Source organism: Selaginella moellendorffii, unplaced genomic scaffold (genome assembly GCF_000143415.4).
Source record: "Selaginella moellendorffii unplaced genomic scaffold, v1.0 SELMOscaffold_50, whole genome shotgun sequence".
NCBI classification, from domain to species: domain Eukaryota; kingdom Viridiplantae; phylum Streptophyta; class Lycopodiopsida; order Selaginellales; family Selaginellaceae; genus Selaginella; species Selaginella moellendorffii.
Window position 1 is genome coordinate 21455 of NW_003314311.1, and position 16191 is coordinate 37645.

The 16191-nt window shown below is 44.8% G+C and overlaps 4 protein-coding genes across 5 annotated transcripts; 3 read left to right on the top strand and 1 right to left on the bottom strand.

The window, feature by feature from the left end:
- The first annotated feature begins 194 nt into the window (after positions 1 to 194).
- LOC112350493 (putative clathrin assembly protein At4g02650) lies at positions 195 to 2664 on the top strand. Its single transcript, XM_024686802.1, has 2 exons — positions 195 to 281; positions 659 to 2664. The coding sequence occupies exons 1-2, from the start codon at positions 195 to 197 to the stop codon at positions 2555 to 2557; spliced, it is 1986 nt and encodes a 661-aa protein (XP_024542570.1). The 3' UTR covers positions 2558 to 2664.
- Positions 2665 to 3922: 1258 nt separating this feature from the next.
- On the top strand, positions 3923 to 7721 carry LOC9648305 (DNA replication licensing factor MCM2). Of its 2 annotated transcripts, none has more exons than XM_024686789.1 (18): positions 3923 to 4023; positions 4109 to 4281; positions 4340 to 4548; positions 4604 to 4683; positions 4731 to 4917; positions 4970 to 5189; positions 5244 to 5451; positions 5502 to 5636; positions 5687 to 5878; positions 5928 to 6100; positions 6149 to 6337; positions 6388 to 6504; positions 6558 to 6642; positions 6697 to 6819; positions 6870 to 6995; positions 7043 to 7225; positions 7304 to 7465; positions 7522 to 7721. In XM_024686789.1, exons 1-18 carry the CDS (start codon positions 4009 to 4011, stop codon positions 7633 to 7635), a joined length of 2691 nt encoding a protein of 896 aa, XP_024542557.1. In that variant the 5' UTR covers positions 3923 to 4008; the 3' UTR covers positions 7636 to 7721. The 2 variants fall into 2 exon arrangements, with proteins under 2 accessions (XP_024542557.1, XP_024542558.1); XM_024686790.1 differs by having other exon boundaries at positions 3940 to 4023; positions 4102 to 4281.
- Positions 7722 to 8250: 529 nt separating this feature from the next.
- Positions 8251 to 10936, top strand: LOC112350437 (subtilisin-like protease SBT5.3). The gene is made up of 7 exons (XM_024686657.1): positions 8251 to 8303; positions 8368 to 8656; positions 8720 to 9269; positions 9326 to 9645; positions 9697 to 9808; positions 9867 to 10083; positions 10137 to 10936. The coding sequence occupies exons 2-7, from the start codon at positions 8439 to 8441 to the stop codon at positions 10307 to 10309; spliced, it is 1590 nt and encodes a 529-aa protein (XP_024542425.1). The 5' UTR covers positions 8251 to 8303; positions 8368 to 8438; the 3' UTR covers positions 10310 to 10936.
- A 121-nt stretch (positions 10937 to 11057) lies between these two features.
- On the bottom strand, positions 11058 to 14631 carry LOC112350438 (pentatricopeptide repeat-containing protein At4g02750-like). The gene is made up of 2 exons (XM_024686658.1): positions 14581 to 14631; positions 11058 to 13337 (listed from the first exon to the last, which is right to left on the bottom strand). The coding sequence occupies exons 1-2, from the start codon at positions 14629 to 14631 to the stop codon at positions 11058 to 11060; spliced, it is 2331 nt and encodes a 776-aa protein (XP_024542426.1).
- Between the last annotated feature and the right edge of the window lie 1560 nt (positions 14632 to 16191).

The window sequence follows — 16191 nt, forward strand, 5'->3', positions numbered from 1 at the left end:
CCGCGCAAGGAAATGTGTGACCTGTGCTCAGTCTGGTTCCAGGTTAAAGGGAAGGCTTCTTTATTGGAGGTATTCATCACCACCAAGGCAAGCCATCACTTAAAGCACTTGAGCTCTTTCTTTCTTTTTGCTCCTTGCTTTTCTCCGTTCTGGAATACTTAACTCTAAAGCCTGGCTGTTGCAGGATTAGATAAATGTCAGCGTCGTGTGGGAGCGACTTCGTGAAATCTCGAGCTGGATGGGAATTTTGGAACTGGATGTACACCGGCAGCGATTTGAAGGTAAGGTTGCATGTTTGAGTCGCGTTAGTTGTTCGGGAAGCCACATTTCGTGATCATTAGCTAAGAAAAAGAATACCGATTTCTTTTCACGATGAACAGTGAGAAGTGTCTTTTTCGATGTGTTGAGTAATAGCTGGTTGTTCTCCTCTCAGCTTTCCTCACTTTTTTCGCTACAGACTCATTTTTCTTGCTAGTGTATGGAAGGCTTCCTCTCTCTTTTTTTTGTGGACCATGCATGGAAGGTGTCCCGTAGCTGTTATAGATTCTTTGCATTGAGGGTCCTGGCATTGTTCGTGTGGGATTTCAAATTGGTTGGCTTTCGGGTTGCTTGAAAATTTTCAGAGCTGCAGTGAAAGACCAAATCTCTTTCCTTTCAGGGGAAAGTAGAAAGCAATCCCGCTGGAGATGAGCAAGCAAGTGTAGCAAGCAAGTATAGCCAAGATGATAAATTGGTAAGAATTTCGATTCAATTCCCAGCAGCAGAGATGGTGCAAGGTTTGCTTCGACGTGCACTTGGAGCGGTGAAAGACCAGGCCAGTATTGGACTAGCCAGAGTGAGCAGCAGCAGATCTCGGTATGTTCCAGCTCTGGAAATCGCAATTGTGAAAGCCACTAGCCACGACGAACTGGTGATGGTGGACGACAAGCATATCTTGGAGATAGTCTACTTGATGTCCTTCTCCAGAGGATACGCCAGCGTCTGCGTCTCTCTACTCGCTAGAAGGCTGAGCAAAACGAAGAACTGGGTGGTGGCTTTGAAGGTCCTGCTGGTAATTCACAGGTTGCTACTCCAAGACTCGTCAGTGATGGATTCGAGCTTCGACGACGAGTTAATGCTGGCTAGCAGGAGGATGCTCAGCTCCTCAAGCTTCAAGGACGAATCGAAGGATCCTCTGGCGCAGCTGTGCAGCTCCTTTGTCCGGAACTATGCTCTCTACATCGACGAGTGGCTCGACTGCTTTGTTCTGGGGGCCGCATCGCAGGATAGTTCCCTTGGCCAGGCTGCGGGGAATATAGTCGTGGACTTCAATGATTATAGAGTGGACTACACGACGTACAAGCAGGACGAGCTCGTCCAGCAGCACCAGAAGAGCCAGAGCTCGGTGTCTGAGACCGACGCAGGGATTGGAATGCTGCTCAAGCGAGTTCCTGTGCTCCAACATCTGCTCGAGCACGTCCTTGGCTGCTCGTCGGGCGTGGAAGTCCGCCATCCTCTGGTGAGGTCGGCTCTCACTTTGATCCTGCGAGACAGCTTCCGGGTCTACGCTCACGTCTGCGATGGCACAAGCACGCTGCTAAACGAGTTCTTCCTCATGGTTCACAAGGATGGTCTCAAAACTTTCGCGATTTACAGCCGGCTCGGGAAGCAGGCTGACGCTCTGGGAGAGTTGTATGAGAACTGCCGGGAGATGGGAATGTGCTCCGGATCGGAGTACCCGTCCGTCCAGAAGGTTTCTCGCGAGCATCTGGTCCTACTCGAGGACTACTTGAAGGACGCCACCCGCAGGAACACCGACCAAGTTGATACGGCGAGCAGCGACGGGAAAACAAGCGAAGAAGTTGACGAGATAGCTCCAATTGTTCTCGACGGGAAGCCGAAGCAGGACGTGGATCTGATCAGCTTGGAGCAGCAGCAGCAGCAACAGCAGCCTCTTTTCTCGACGGCTTCCGAGACCGAGAGCTCGTGGGAAACTTTTGCATCGAGCTCGGAAGAGGGTGGAACTCGAGCAAACCAGAAAAGTTCTCCAGCCAGCAGCAGCAGCCCGGGAAATCTCAAGAGTTCTCCGAAAGCTTCACCAGGAGACGATTCATCAAACGACACGGATGGAAAGTCTCTAGCAGCAACAGCAGCAGCAGCAGCAGTAGACAATCCAGCCGCGGGAAATCTCAAGACCAACAACTGTGAATCATCCGACTGGGAAGTAGCGCTCATGGACGAAGCCAAGAAGCTCTCGAGCTCTCTCTCCACGGCTTCCAGAGGGAGGAGCACGAGTTTTAGCCTGAGCGAGTGGCAGCCGGGGAACACTTCGAGGAGCTCAAGCGCTCGCGGCAGGCCGCAGCGAAGCAGGATTCCTCTTCTCTCCATGTCGGCGTTGCCCGCGCCGTTCGAGCTTGGATCACAGTCGTCGTCCTCGTTCTCCACCGCCAACGAAGATCTCTTTGGATCGAAGAAGCGATTCCAGCAGCATCAGAGGATTGGAATTGGGAGCCCCGGATCGTATGGAAAGCTCATGAACAAGCATCCACAGGGATACAAGCACTTGCTCGCTCGCTAAAGAGATAATGTTTCGAATTTGAATTTGAATTAAAATTCAAAACCATGGTACGAATCTTAGAAAGCAGCTGATCAAATATGATGATATCTCTTTGTTCTCCTCTTTTCTCTTCTTGATTCATGCTTTGCATGATGTTAAGTGATATCTTCTTGCTTGCCCTTTGTTAGATCTTTCACCAACTTTTTTGGATTGTATTGTCTTCATTAAAAAACGGTAGATTGTTAAAGAAATTTAAAAATTTTGTTAATTTGATTTCCATATACAAGTTTGCAAGATAGTATCAGAAACAACAAAATATCCTGCATTTTCAACACAAAGTGCATATGTAACCCATTCATTCTGTGAAGAAAAGTATTTTGACCAAATAAGTTTGTTGTTTAAATCATAAATTGCAAGGTTACCATCTTTTTTTAAATAAAGAGTACATCCATTACCCATGTTATTGGTTTTTGTATCCCAAATTACATATAACCCTTTATATAGTACTAAATTACAATCATATTGCATATACAAAATATATTGGCGATTTGGAGACTGAAGAAAATTTCCGTTTTTTATATGTGAAAAACTTGAGAAAATTGGTCCACTTCTTATGCAAACTATATAAATATTACAATCTCTAAAATTCATAGTGAGTGAATTAATAGTTTTATTAGTGGTATATAATTCATCATTATCTACTATATAAGATATTAAATATCTCTCAGATATATATTCTGCTAAACCATATGTAACTAAATCATTCATAACATAATTTTTAAAAATATAATAAAATTGATTTTGTAAATAATCTCCTTTGAAAATCTTTGATAAATTAACAATTATAGTGCAAGCTATTATACTATCTATATATTGAGTTTGTATATCTAAAGCACTTATAGTCACAATTAAAGTTTTATCTTTCTCAAATTTTACATGTGATAGTGAAAATCCAACAAATAAATCTTCCTTTTTATCAACATTTTTTATAAGATCAAATATTAAAGGTAAAATAGTTGTTTGCCTATATTTAATAGAAATAGCTTGTGGATGATCATAATACTTAGTTATACAATTAGAACATACAATTAATAGAAATAGTAAACTAAAAAATAAAACCATAACCATAAATTATTTTTGTAATTTTGACTACATAGTAGTTTTTAAATCCAATTTTGAAAATAAAATATAGAACCTTTAACATAGAGAAAATAAAATAAGAAAAAAATCATATAAAATATCAAGAATTTTGTATTTAATGTAAGGAATTTAAACTCCCGGTTAAAAGTTAAACATAGTTAAACAAGCTTAAAATTCCTTGTTAAAGGAAATTCCATTAGCTAAAATATACTTGAACGTTTTTGACGATAATCTGAGCCGTCAGTGTGAGCATCAGGGTTTTGTTTCCCGCCATTTCTTCTCTTGCTCCCGTCTAGGTCGCGCGAGGCGGGCGGATTTCGTGGTGTTCTGCGATGTCGCTCAATCCGGTAGGTAATCTTTGTGAAGGATGTAGATCGAAAAAATGTAGATCAGGATTGTGTGATCGCGTTGCTCAAGAACCCTAGCTTGCAGAATGGCAGCGGCGAGAATGCGCTCTCGCCTCCATCGACGGAGGATCGCTTGCCGAGAGGCGGGGAGAATTCCATGTCGGAGGCGGAGGTTGACCCTCATGTGGTGGACATGGGCAACGACGAGGAGGAGGAAGAGGTCGGGGAGGATCTCTACACAGAGGATTTCATGCAAAGGTAGAGTGGGTTTTCTATCTCGATACTGTTTGAGTGACACGCTTGTTGACGCTTGCAGGGACTATCAGCCAAACGAAGAAATGGATCGATATGACTCCGCTGATTTAGACGATGAGCCGCTTGATGAGAGGTCGTTTGATCAGATAATGGCCGACCGCCGTGCTGCTGAAGCGGCGCTAGATGATCGAGACGAAGTTGGGAGTTTTAACAGTCCTGTGAATAGGCGGACTAGAAACAGGAAGCTACCAGCATTTCTCGATGAACACGGTAAAATGTAGAGTTCTTGGAGCGAAAAGAAACTCATGCTGTGCCTTCTTTCCAGATGAATCCGAGGACTCCAGACCACGGCAGCGGGCCAGAGTCGACGAACCGGGAAATCAAATGCCGGACGATGAAACGGAGGTATGCTTTTAAGTTGCTTCACGCTTAGCTAAAGCGAAACTAAGCAGGAGGAAGACGAAGACGATGGAGCGGATATGTATAACATTGTCGGAAATTTGCGGACGTGGGTGTCCAGAGACGACGTCAGAAGGTTCATTGCAAGAAAATTCCGGCAGTTTCTTTTGACATACGTGAACCCCAAGAATCAAGGAGGGCAGCCTGAGTATGTGCGATTGATCAACGATATGGTTTCAGGTGAGATTGAGTCTGACGTAAACGGTTTCTGACATTCTGATTGTCTACGCAGCAAATAAGTGCAGCTTGGAAATAGACTACACGGAATATTTGCATGCCTACACAAATCTTGCTATATGGCTAGCCGATGCTCCCGAATCCATTCTCGAAGTGATGGAGGAAGTCTTGCAAAACGTCGTTTTGAAGCTGTACCCGAACTATGGAAAAATTCACGAAAGAGTACACGTACGGGTGACTAATCTTCCAGTCTTTGACCAGATAAGAGATATAAGGCATGTTTTCTGCTTCGGCATTTTCAAGTTCTTATATTTTGCTCGTACTTGCAGGAAAACACACTTAAATTGCCTGATTAGAATTGGCGGAGTTGTGACCCGGCGGTCTGGAGTTTTTCCTCAGCTCATGCAAGTGAAGTATGATTGCAACAAATGCGGTGCAACACTCGGGCCCTTTTTCCAGAATACATCCAAAGAGATCAAGGTTGGATCTTGTCCGGAATGCCAATCACGAGGTCCATTTTCCGTGAATGTGGAAGAGGTACTCGATTTCATATTTTATGTACTTACTTTAATCTCTGAGATGTGCAGACAATTTACCGGAACTATCAAAAACTAACACTACAAGAAAGCCCTGGAATTGTTCCTGCAGGCAGGCTTCCTCGCTATAAGGAAGTCATACTGCTTGACGATCTTATCGATTGTGCACGGCCAGGAGAAGAGATTGTAAGGATCTGCCTTTTTGCTGTTATGCTTACCGTGACTCTCTCGAACAGGAAATTACGGGCATCTACACCAATAATTTCGACTTGGCGCTGAACACCAAAAATGGTTTTCCTGTGTTCGCTACTGTTGTCGAGGCCAATCACGTCAGCAAGAAACAAGATCTTTTCTCTGCATACAAGTTGACTGAAGAGGATAAACTAGAGATTGAAAAGCTGGCCAAAGATCCACGAATAGGAGAACGGGTAAGATCATCTATGTGTATTCTGTTGTTTACATGATCTATGCTTTCAGATTATCAAATCGATTGCTCCATCGATTTACGGTCATGAGAACATAAAGACTGCTATAGCTCTTGCCATGTTTGGGGGGCAGGAGAAAAACGTACAAGGCAAACATCGCTTGAGGGGGGACATTAATATTCTCTTGCTTGGCGATCCTGGAACAGCAAAATCTCAGTTTCTCAAGTAAGTACTGTTGATTTTGTTTAGTGATTTTATGCATGAGCCGTGCAGATACGTCGAGAAAACTGCACAACGAGCGGTATATACCACAGGAAAAGGCGCCTCAGCTGTTGGATTAACAGCGGCTGTCCATAAGGACCCTGTAACTCGCGAGTGGACATTAGAAGGCGGCGCCTTGGTCTTGGCCGATCGTGGAATCTGCCTCATTGATGAGTTTGACAAAATGAATGACCAAGACAGGTATTTTAAACGCAGGGCTTACATTGTCTTACTCGGGAGTATTTTTTCAGGGTAAGTATACATGAAGCCATGGAGCAGCAAAGTATCAGCATCTCAAAAGCTGGTATAGTAACATCATTGCAAGCTCGTTGCTCTGTGATCGCTGCCGCAAACCCTGTAGGCGGCCGGTAAGCACAATGTTTGATGTGATTTTAACGCTTGATGAACCTCCTCGTGACAGATACGATTCTGGAAAGACATTCGCTTTGAATGTTGAGCTAACCGATCCTATACTTTCTAGGTTCGACATTCTCCTTGTTGTCAAGGTAACCTCTGCATTAGCTATTTTACATACTTTAGATCCAATTGTGATCTTCTAGGACACTGTCGATCCTGTCATAGATGAAATGCTGGCAAGATTTGTCGTTGACAGTCATTTCAAGTCTCATCCAAACATTGCGAAGGATCAAACTCCTGAAACTGCTGCGAATACGGACCCAGAGGTTGGTATTCAGTTGAACATCTCCCGTTTATATAAGCTTTTGTGTGTCAGATATTATCTCAAGATATGTTAAGAAAGTACATCACGTATGCAAAGCTTTATGTTTTCCCAAAGCTGCACGACGCTGATTTGGACAAGGTTGCTCTTGTCTATGCCGATCTACGTCGGGAGTCCATGGTATACTAGTTTTCAGTTTTGATGAAGCTCATAGATCTGGCTTGTAGTTTGGGCAAGGAGTACCAATCGCAGTGCGGCATATCGAGTCTATGATCAGAATCGCGGAAGCGCATGCTCGTATGCATTTGCGTCAATATGTCCTTGAAGATGATGTGGATATGGCAATTCGGGTGCTGCTTGATTCTTTCATTGCAACACAGAAATACGGTGTCCAAAAGGCTCTGCAGAAGGTAAGTCCCTTTTTTTTATTCTCTATTTTTTAAACTATATTTCCAAGCGAGTTCTAAAGGATAAATTTTTTTTTTCAGAGCTTTAAAAAATATATGACTTACAAGAGGGACTTCAACGAACTGCTTCTTCACCTTTTGCGTGGTTTGGTCAAGGATGCTCTTCGTTTTGAGGAATTGATGACTATGCCTGGCCCTCGACTTTCAGTAGTTCACGTCAAAATCACAGATCTTGAAGCGAAGGCAAGCCATAGCTTCTTCATTTGAAATTGTTACTCATGTTTCATGTATCTTTACAGGCTCGTGAGTACAATATACTCGATCTGCAGCCCTTTTTCAACAGTAGACAATTTCTGGGTGCCAACTTCACGTTGGATGTTGGAGCTGGAGTGGTAAAGCATCCAGTCGCATGAACAGCGAACTGTGAGAACTTTGTTTCTTAACCCTGTTTGTATTTATATCAGTCCAATTTAAATGCTTCCTAATATGGTTTGTGGGAGTTTCTATTTAATGTGATACCATAGTGAGATTTTTTTTATTATTATGGCTTATACATGCTTATAGCTACTTGTGTTGCTGCCACCGAAAGTCCGGTAAGTGTTTATATTTCTTCGTGTTCATATTTCTTCGAATCTCATGTAAGATTGACTTCAGGAGAGCTCGATATATATCGTTCATTTGCGAAACACCGATCAAAATCTTCATCCAGATGCTATTACCGAATACCATCACGGAATATTGGCAAGGTAAAACTATTTTTATAGCGATATATGTTGAACTCTGATTTACTTCCTGCAGCCATGATATTGCAAGAGAATCCATGGTTTACAGCTACGGATGTGGCAAGGATGCACTGATGGTCGACTCAGCCAATCATGCACTTCGGAGTCGATTCCAAGTGCTGGTCAGAGGTGGAGGCACCAGACTAAGTTCAAGAGCTTGCTTGGTTCTTTCGTTATTTTTTCTCCCTACTAGAACTTTTGGTTTCCAGCCAAAGACTGAGCCTTCAACCACGGTGAGGTACATGCTTTAAATGGATTTGCTGCACGTTTCACCAAGGAACAAGCTGCTAGAATATCACGTACGTAAACTCTTCTGTTCTATTTTATATTTCCTTCTTACTATAAGGCTTTTGGTTTGAGCAGAACACCACGATGTACAATCGGTTTTTCCTAGCAGGCGCGTGGAAACTTACACAACAAGGTCCTGGGACTACATGAGCATGGGAAACTCACAAGACTCTCTATTTGGTACAAAACGCCCCCCGCTGCGGAGTGAAACCAAACAAGGAGAGGATGTTATCATCGGACTTGTGGACACTGGTATATGGCCGGAAGCACAGAACTTCCATGACGACGGGATGAGCGCAGTTCCTAAGAGGTGGAAAGGAATTTGCCAAGAGGGAGAAGCATTCAATTCTTCCCATTGCAACAGGTAACTTCGATTTTCTTTTTCTTTTTCTTTTTCTTTTCACCGCGTCTAATGTGTTGTGTTCAGGAAACTGATTGGAGCAAGATATTTCTACCAAAGTTATCTACATTCGAAGGGCGCGGCAAATGTTTCTCAATTCGCACCTCAAATACGACTTTACATTTCAGCCAGAGATGACGTGGGTCATGGAACACACACGTCCTCCATTGCCGCTGGAAGATACGTTCCAAACGCCAGCCTCTTTGGTCTGGCAAATGGAACTGCAGTAGGGGGAGCTCCAAAAGCCAGGCTCGCCATGTACGAAGTGCTTTGGGGCGGCAGCGGCGACGACGCGGATGTAACTGCTGGTATCGACGCTGCGGTCGAGGATGGAGTGGACATTATCTCCATGTCTTTGGGAGGCCGCGCCGTGCTTTCTTTCAAGTACGTCGGGTCTTTCATTGCGGCGCTCGGTGCCGTCGAGAAGGGTGTTGTGGTGGTAACAGCCGCTGGAAACGACGGTCCAGACACTTTCTCAGTTTCCAACTCACCTCCATGGATGATCACTGTTGGTGCTAGCGCCGATGACCGGACGTTCAAGAACAATGTCACTCTGGGGAATGGAGTGAGCTTTAAAGTAAGCCAACTTTCTGCTCAAAGCTCAAACAACTTCATAACTCTTTCTACTTTCAGGGGTTAAGCTTGACGCTCAATGGCACCAAGGACTTCTTGCCTCTTGTATCTGGAGACGCCGCTGGATCGAGTATTTGTCGTTTAGGGGCTCTAGATCCCGTCAAAGTGAGGAACAATGTGGTGGTTTGTGAATACGATTATAGATATACTCCGGATCCCACTGCGGCAAGCGAAGCAGTTTTACATGCCGGAGGAGCTGGTGTTATATATTTCTACCAAGACGAAAAGGCGACAGTAGATGGTCACCTCTGCGTCCTACCTTGTTCTTCCATTTCTGCAACTGATGCACAGAGAGTCCTCTCTTATATTTCATCTACAAGGTAACAGAAAGGCTTCTCTCCTTTCTCACATCGAACAATCTCTCTTTCCAGCAATCCGGTTGTGAATATAAGTCCAGTGGAAACAACTCTGGCCACGTCGAAGGTTCCAGTCGTGGCTACGTTCTCGGGCCGGGGTCCCGGTGCCGACCCGAACGTCGTCAAGGTATAGCTCAAACTCGATGCAAACGTTTCTATACTGAAAATCCTTTCGTGTTTCACAGCCTGATATCGTGGCACCTGGTGTCGATATCTTGGCAGCATATTCTCCAGTTCTCCCAGTTGAACCAGGCGATAAGCTCGATCGACGTCGCACCAGTCACGTAATTTTTTCAGGAACCTCTATGGCCTGTCCTCACATTGCAGGCATTGTTGCGTTGCTCAAATCGCACCATCCGGACTGGAGTCCAGCAGCGATCCTATCAGCTATAGTCACGACAGGTGATAGTAACAACAATCTCTACAGCTTTTCTCAACTTTCAACTATTTTACAGGTTACAAGGATGGGATGGTTGGAAACCCCTTCGACTTTGGAGGCGGCCATGTCAATCCAAACGCTGCACTTCATCCCGGCGTGCAAATCCGGTGCGACGCGTTTGAGCTTTACGGCCTCCCGGCTGTGGAAACTACAGCGATGTGCCGCTCAACGTCAACTATCCCTCCATAGCTCGGCTTGATCTCGCGAACAAAACGACCATCACCAGGAACGTTACCAATGTGGAGGAGGAGGGATCAGTGTACCGCGTGACCGTGATCAGCCCCCCGGGTTATAGCATCCAGGTAGAGCCCCAGGTTCTACGCTTCGATCGCAAGGGAGAGACGAAAACGTTCCGAGTCACGATGGAGGCAACGAGCGAGGCTGGGGATAATCTCTTTGAAGAGGCATTTGGGTCGATAACTTGGAGTGATGGGCTTCATGACGTAACGAGTCCTGTGGCTCTTGTAAGGTTCGCCAACATTCCTCTAGACTATGATCGAGAACCCAGTCCTCCTGCGAGAGCTAATCCTACGAATAGTTTTTCTACGTGTCCTCCCACTGCGGCTATATCTTCAAGGTCAGAGTTTATAGCGCGAATTCAAATAACTGGTACTAATCTTTCTTTGTTTTTCCAGCTCCAACGCTTATATGTCTTCTTTATCGTTATATGTTTTCTCTACAGTGCTTTTGTGGCTCATAGCTGCGTAGTTATATCTATTAATTCTTGTAATTTGGTTAAATAGATATTTCATTTTTTTACATTTTTTCTACCAGTTGCTAGCCCACCAGCGTTGGCAGATACTTTGCAAAGCCGACAAACTTATCAACCAAGTCACTAGACTTTGATGCCTATCAAACTCTATCAGCCCTGAATATAACCAGCGAGCTCTAAAGCTGTTGCAATAAGGCAGGGAGTCCTACTAGATAGTAACATTTTTTAAGAATGAGCATAAGCATTGTGCAGAAGGTTATATGGGGCAGCCACCTCTGGTTCCAGCTCAAATATAAACCGGGCAACTCTCTCAGCTCTCACAACGTCCCCATTGATCCGACAGGCTGCAAGCAAACTCGTCCATGCCACTGCATCAGGCAAAAAAGGCATATTCAACACAAGCTCTTCCGCCTCTCCCAGCTTCTTGGCTCGTCCAAGAATGTCCACCAAACAGTAATAATGCTCGATCCTTGCAGCTACAAAGTGATCTTCAATCATCGCTGCAAAGTAGTGACGGGCTTCGTCTATCATCCCCGAATGGCTGCAGCCGTGGAACAGCCCAACAAAGCTGCTCTCGTTGGGAATCATGCCTTCCAAGCTCATCTCTTTGAACATAAAGTTCGATTCTCCAAGATTCCCATTCCGGGCATAGGCCGCAACCATAGTGTTCCAAGCAATCACATCCTTAAACTCCATGGCATCAAAAGTTTCGCGGCTTTCTACCACATTCCCTGCTTGCGAATATGCAGCAATCAAGGCCGACCAGGAAAGAGTGCTAAAACTTGGGATTCTCTCAAAGACCATCTTTGACTCATTGAGATGCCCATTTTGGGCATAGCACACGAGCACCGTGTTCCACGACGTCACGTCCCTGTGGATCATCCTCTCAAAAGTCTCTCGTGTCTCGTTAAGGTGGCCTCTCGCAGCGAATGTCTGGAGAACCGCATTGCACGATCCAACGTCGAACTGGAGCATTCCCTCAAACATGTTTCGTGCTTCTTCCAGGCAGCCGTTTTGGGCATAGCCCGTGATCACCGCGTTCCACGAGATGGAGTCCCACTGTGGAAGCCTGTCAAACGTTGCCTTGGAAGCATCCATGTCGCCACCTCGAGCAAAAGCCCGGATCAAACACGTCCACAGGACGATGTCTCGCTTTCCCGTGACCGATCGAAAAAGGTTTCTGGCGTTGTCGGGATCTCCACATTCGGACTCCACGAGCATCATGGAGCTGAAAGAGAGAATGTCTCTCTCGGGCATTGCTTGGAAGAAGTCTCTGGTTTTCTCAATATGCCCGGCTTGGGCATATACCGCTAGAGCCGCATTGAGCGATATCATGTCCCAGTATGCCATCCTCGAGAGAGTGGCTTCCACTCCAGCGAGATCTCTGGCGTTCGCGAAAGCATCGAGCATGGAGTTCCATGCAACTATGTCTTTGAGTGGCATCTCTTGGAATACGCTCTCGGCTCCAAGAACATCACCCTCGATCGAGAGAGCTCCCAGGAGAGACGTCCATGAGACGCAGTTCCTGCTGGGCATGAGATCAAAAGCGGCTCTTGCATCGTCAATCGCCCTGGCATGGCCGAAGGCAGCCACCATTGCAGACCACACAACGATGTTCTTCTCGGGGATTGCATCAAACGTTGCCTTGGCTTCGTCAAGGAGATTGGAACGAGCGTAGGCTTGAATCATACAGACCCAAGAGGTGGTGTCTTTGTCTTGCTGCTCGTCAAACAAGTTTCTCGCTTGATCGACATACCCGGCCTGGGCATATGCTTGGGTCAAGGCATTCCAAGAGGCTACGTCGTAAAAGGGCATCTCAACAAGCAATGCTTTAGCCTTTTCCAGATTGCCTATTTGTCCATACTCCACTGCCAAGACTGTGACAGACACTACATCATGTAGCGGCATTAGACTCAATACTTGGCTCGCAGATTGCAAATCACCTCTCTTGCCATGTGCTCTGATCAGGGTTGTCCACGAGATTGCATCTTTCTCAGGCATGAAATCGTAAAAATTTCCAACATGTGGGGTATCTTGAACTGCTAGCATTGTGTTGCAAGATACTAAGTTCCACTGAGGAAGCTTGGTAAAAACCTCTCTGGTTTGCTCCAAAAAATGCCCAGTTTGGGCATATGCTGTAAGGAGGGCAGTCCAGGACACCACATTCTTCTCCGGCATCGCATCGAATGCTCTCTTAGACCCGTGCAAGTTACCAGTTCGGGAATATGTGCTGAGGATGATATTCCACGAGAAAAGATTCGGGTGGTGGATGGAGTCGAAGACAGCTTTTGCATCTTGCAGGCTCCCGCATTTGCCATACATGTCAACAAGCAAGTTGAGAAGGTATCTGTCATGCCTGTGCTCAGAGGCAAGGATTTGTGCGTGCGTGGCTTTTGCTTTGGACAAGTCCCGTGATTCACCGCACCGCCTCACTAAAAGACTTAAGGAGCTGAGAGTCTCTCTTGCAATGGAAATGGTCGATAGAAGTCTCCTAAAGAGCATAAGCTGAGGTTTTAGTGCACTTTAAGGTTTGAGTTAGTTCTTTTCTCTGTTTCTCTGTGTCCCGCACGACAATGTGCGGTTTTTCAGAGTGAAAGATATGAATATCAAACTCTTTTGCTAATATGGATACATACTCAGAGGCCTCTGCAAAGGCCTCTGGAAGTGCACTTTATTCCGCTTTATGGAAACTAGGGGAGCTCTACTACATCTTGTTCACATTTTGCTTTTCTTAAACGAATATCATCACCTCTATCAGACAAGGAGGAATTCCATGACAGAAGTTCCTTCACTTCTTCCGTTCCAGGTAACAATAACATGTGACTTTCCTGTTTGGTACATACATAAAGCCCAATGCACTTTGATCTTCTGCTTGCTCTTACGGCATCGAGGAGATCGGCTTCGTTGGTTGGGAAGAACGCCTTGGTGAAACTTCTGAGGAATACAGTGGCACCATGTGTCACAAGTTTCACAATATACAGGGACATTAAAACATTCCAAACATTTTAGTTTTGCAGTGACAATGTTCTCCACAGCTGTCCTCCACAACCAAGTATGAGATATTGTTGGATTCAGTGATCCACCAAAAAAATGGCCAGTCGCAAAAGATACCAAGGTTACTTTAGTAGAGCTTCACAATCTCAACATGGCAGGGTTTGTGCTGGAAGCTTCAAATGGATGATATCCTGCAACACAGCCGCAGATGCCAATGGAACCCATTCCAGTAAAGGAAGAGTCTGTAAATGTGTCTGCCCAGCATGGAAATTTGACACCATTGGCCCAGGAACATTTTTTGAGACTGATCATTATGAAGAAGCACCCCTTTCTCTAACGAACCACAACTCTGTGGTTAAAGCAATGGTTTGTATAAGTTCAATTTATTTTTTACATATTATTAAAGAAATATTCTATAAATATTCTCTGATGTGGCTTCCCTGCAGCCGGTCCACCGGGCTGCACGCTCCATCATAAGCAAGTGTAAGATTTCTAGTAGGGACTGCCAAGAATTATAAAAACAGCGCAGCTCCTTATACTTTGATGCTCAAGGAATTAAAAACCTGTAATAATATATACTTTTAGCCTCACACTAATCCAGTCTGATTTCTGAAAGCATTGTGGTGGGATGCGGAGGAAAAAGGACTGATATATAATTGATAAAAACTTGGAAAATGTACACCAGCTTTGCAAGGAACCTTCTAAAGCATTCAAGCCTATACTGTTAACAGACATAGAAGTCTGGGTAACATACCTGAGGCGCCAAACAGACTGGGGAACCAACTGCTCCTAAATTGCAGTCCATGCATCCGGGAGGAGGACATTGCCAATGCAATCAGATAGCTACACTGTTGCAAAGCAACTGATGTGCACGGTGGAGCTACTCCAGGTTTGTGATATAAACTTCCTTGTGAGGATACTCTGGCCAATCTTTGATATTGCTGAAGTTTCCAGAGCAATAGACGTTAATCGCTTGGCTCCCATCTACAAAATCGGTGACCCAATGCTAATGTATCAAACTATCATGGTTAGTTTGGTATTTCGAAAATCTTTACCCAAGTTCTTCAGAGACCACTTGTTGACTAGAGTTAGAGGAATACAAAAAGGGCCCTTGGACAAGCTCACTTTTGCCCTTGTTACAGTTGTGCTGATCATCTGATCAAATTTCCAAACATTACACAAGGATTGTACATTAGTGCCTTAGGACACTCGTCCACAAAAGTCAACTATCAGACATTCAGATGGCAGGGCAAAAACCTGAGAGGCAAGTGAAAAAGTGTCGAGACTATTAGTGAAACACAGTGACAGTGTGTGAAAAAGAGTGAATCAGGCCAGAGTCCGAGAGTGACCGAGACTGTGACACTAAGTGGACGAGACAGGGACATTCATTGTTTGAGACTCTGACACTTACAAAAGCAACCACATCAGAGCCAAGTCAGAGTGAAGTTAGTACCACGCTAGGACCTCATTTTTGCCACGTCGTTGATAGTTTTTTGGGTTTAGGGTTTGGACCATGACCTTTGATTCGCGCGGTTTGGGAGTCAGCGGCTAGGTGCAGTGTAGGATGGTCGCATGTTGGAGTGTATTCCTGCAGTGCAAGTGCATTGTGAGCTCCATTGCAGCAGCATTGGACTGGTAAGTTTTTTTGGCCTTCCTCCATGACTTCTAACAGTGAGTGTAGTGGAATCTAGTAAGGGAAGGAGCACATGTGTCGAGGTGCAGCAAGTCCCTTTTACTCAAAAACAACTTTGGGTAAAAGCCATGAAGGTTTGAGCTGCTGCATTGTGTCCCCCTAAAAAGTCAACGACCAGGAAGTCTTGTGTGGTTTGAACCCCATCCATGGTGACCAAGACTTTGCAAAGAAGACCTATTAGTGGCACTTGATGCTAGGCAAAAGTCTTGAGGAGCACTGATGTTGGCATGACTACAGGCAAGCCAAACTCTTGATAGATATATGCTAAGATGATGTTGATTTCAAATCAAGAGTTGATGATCACATTTTGGATAATGTGGAGTCCAATTTTATCCATGTAAAAGAATGCTCCAAGATCAATCTCCCCCATTTCATCTATAATATGCACATTTGCATGCTAGAGCTCTTGCCAAACATGAGGTAGTTGATTGGCAATACCTACAAATCCAACATATGTGGAACCAGCTAGAGAAGCTATAAGATATCAAGGTTTGGTTGCATCAGTTTCAATGAGTGAGTATGGTTAGTGTTGTTGCAAAGCACAAAACAACCCAATTTATGGAATATATAAATCTTTAGCACTGACAGTCATTAAGAGAGGCTGCTACTTAGGTTCTACAGTCATCTCCAAAGGTACAACAATGTGATAAATTTACCTTTTGTACCCATCTT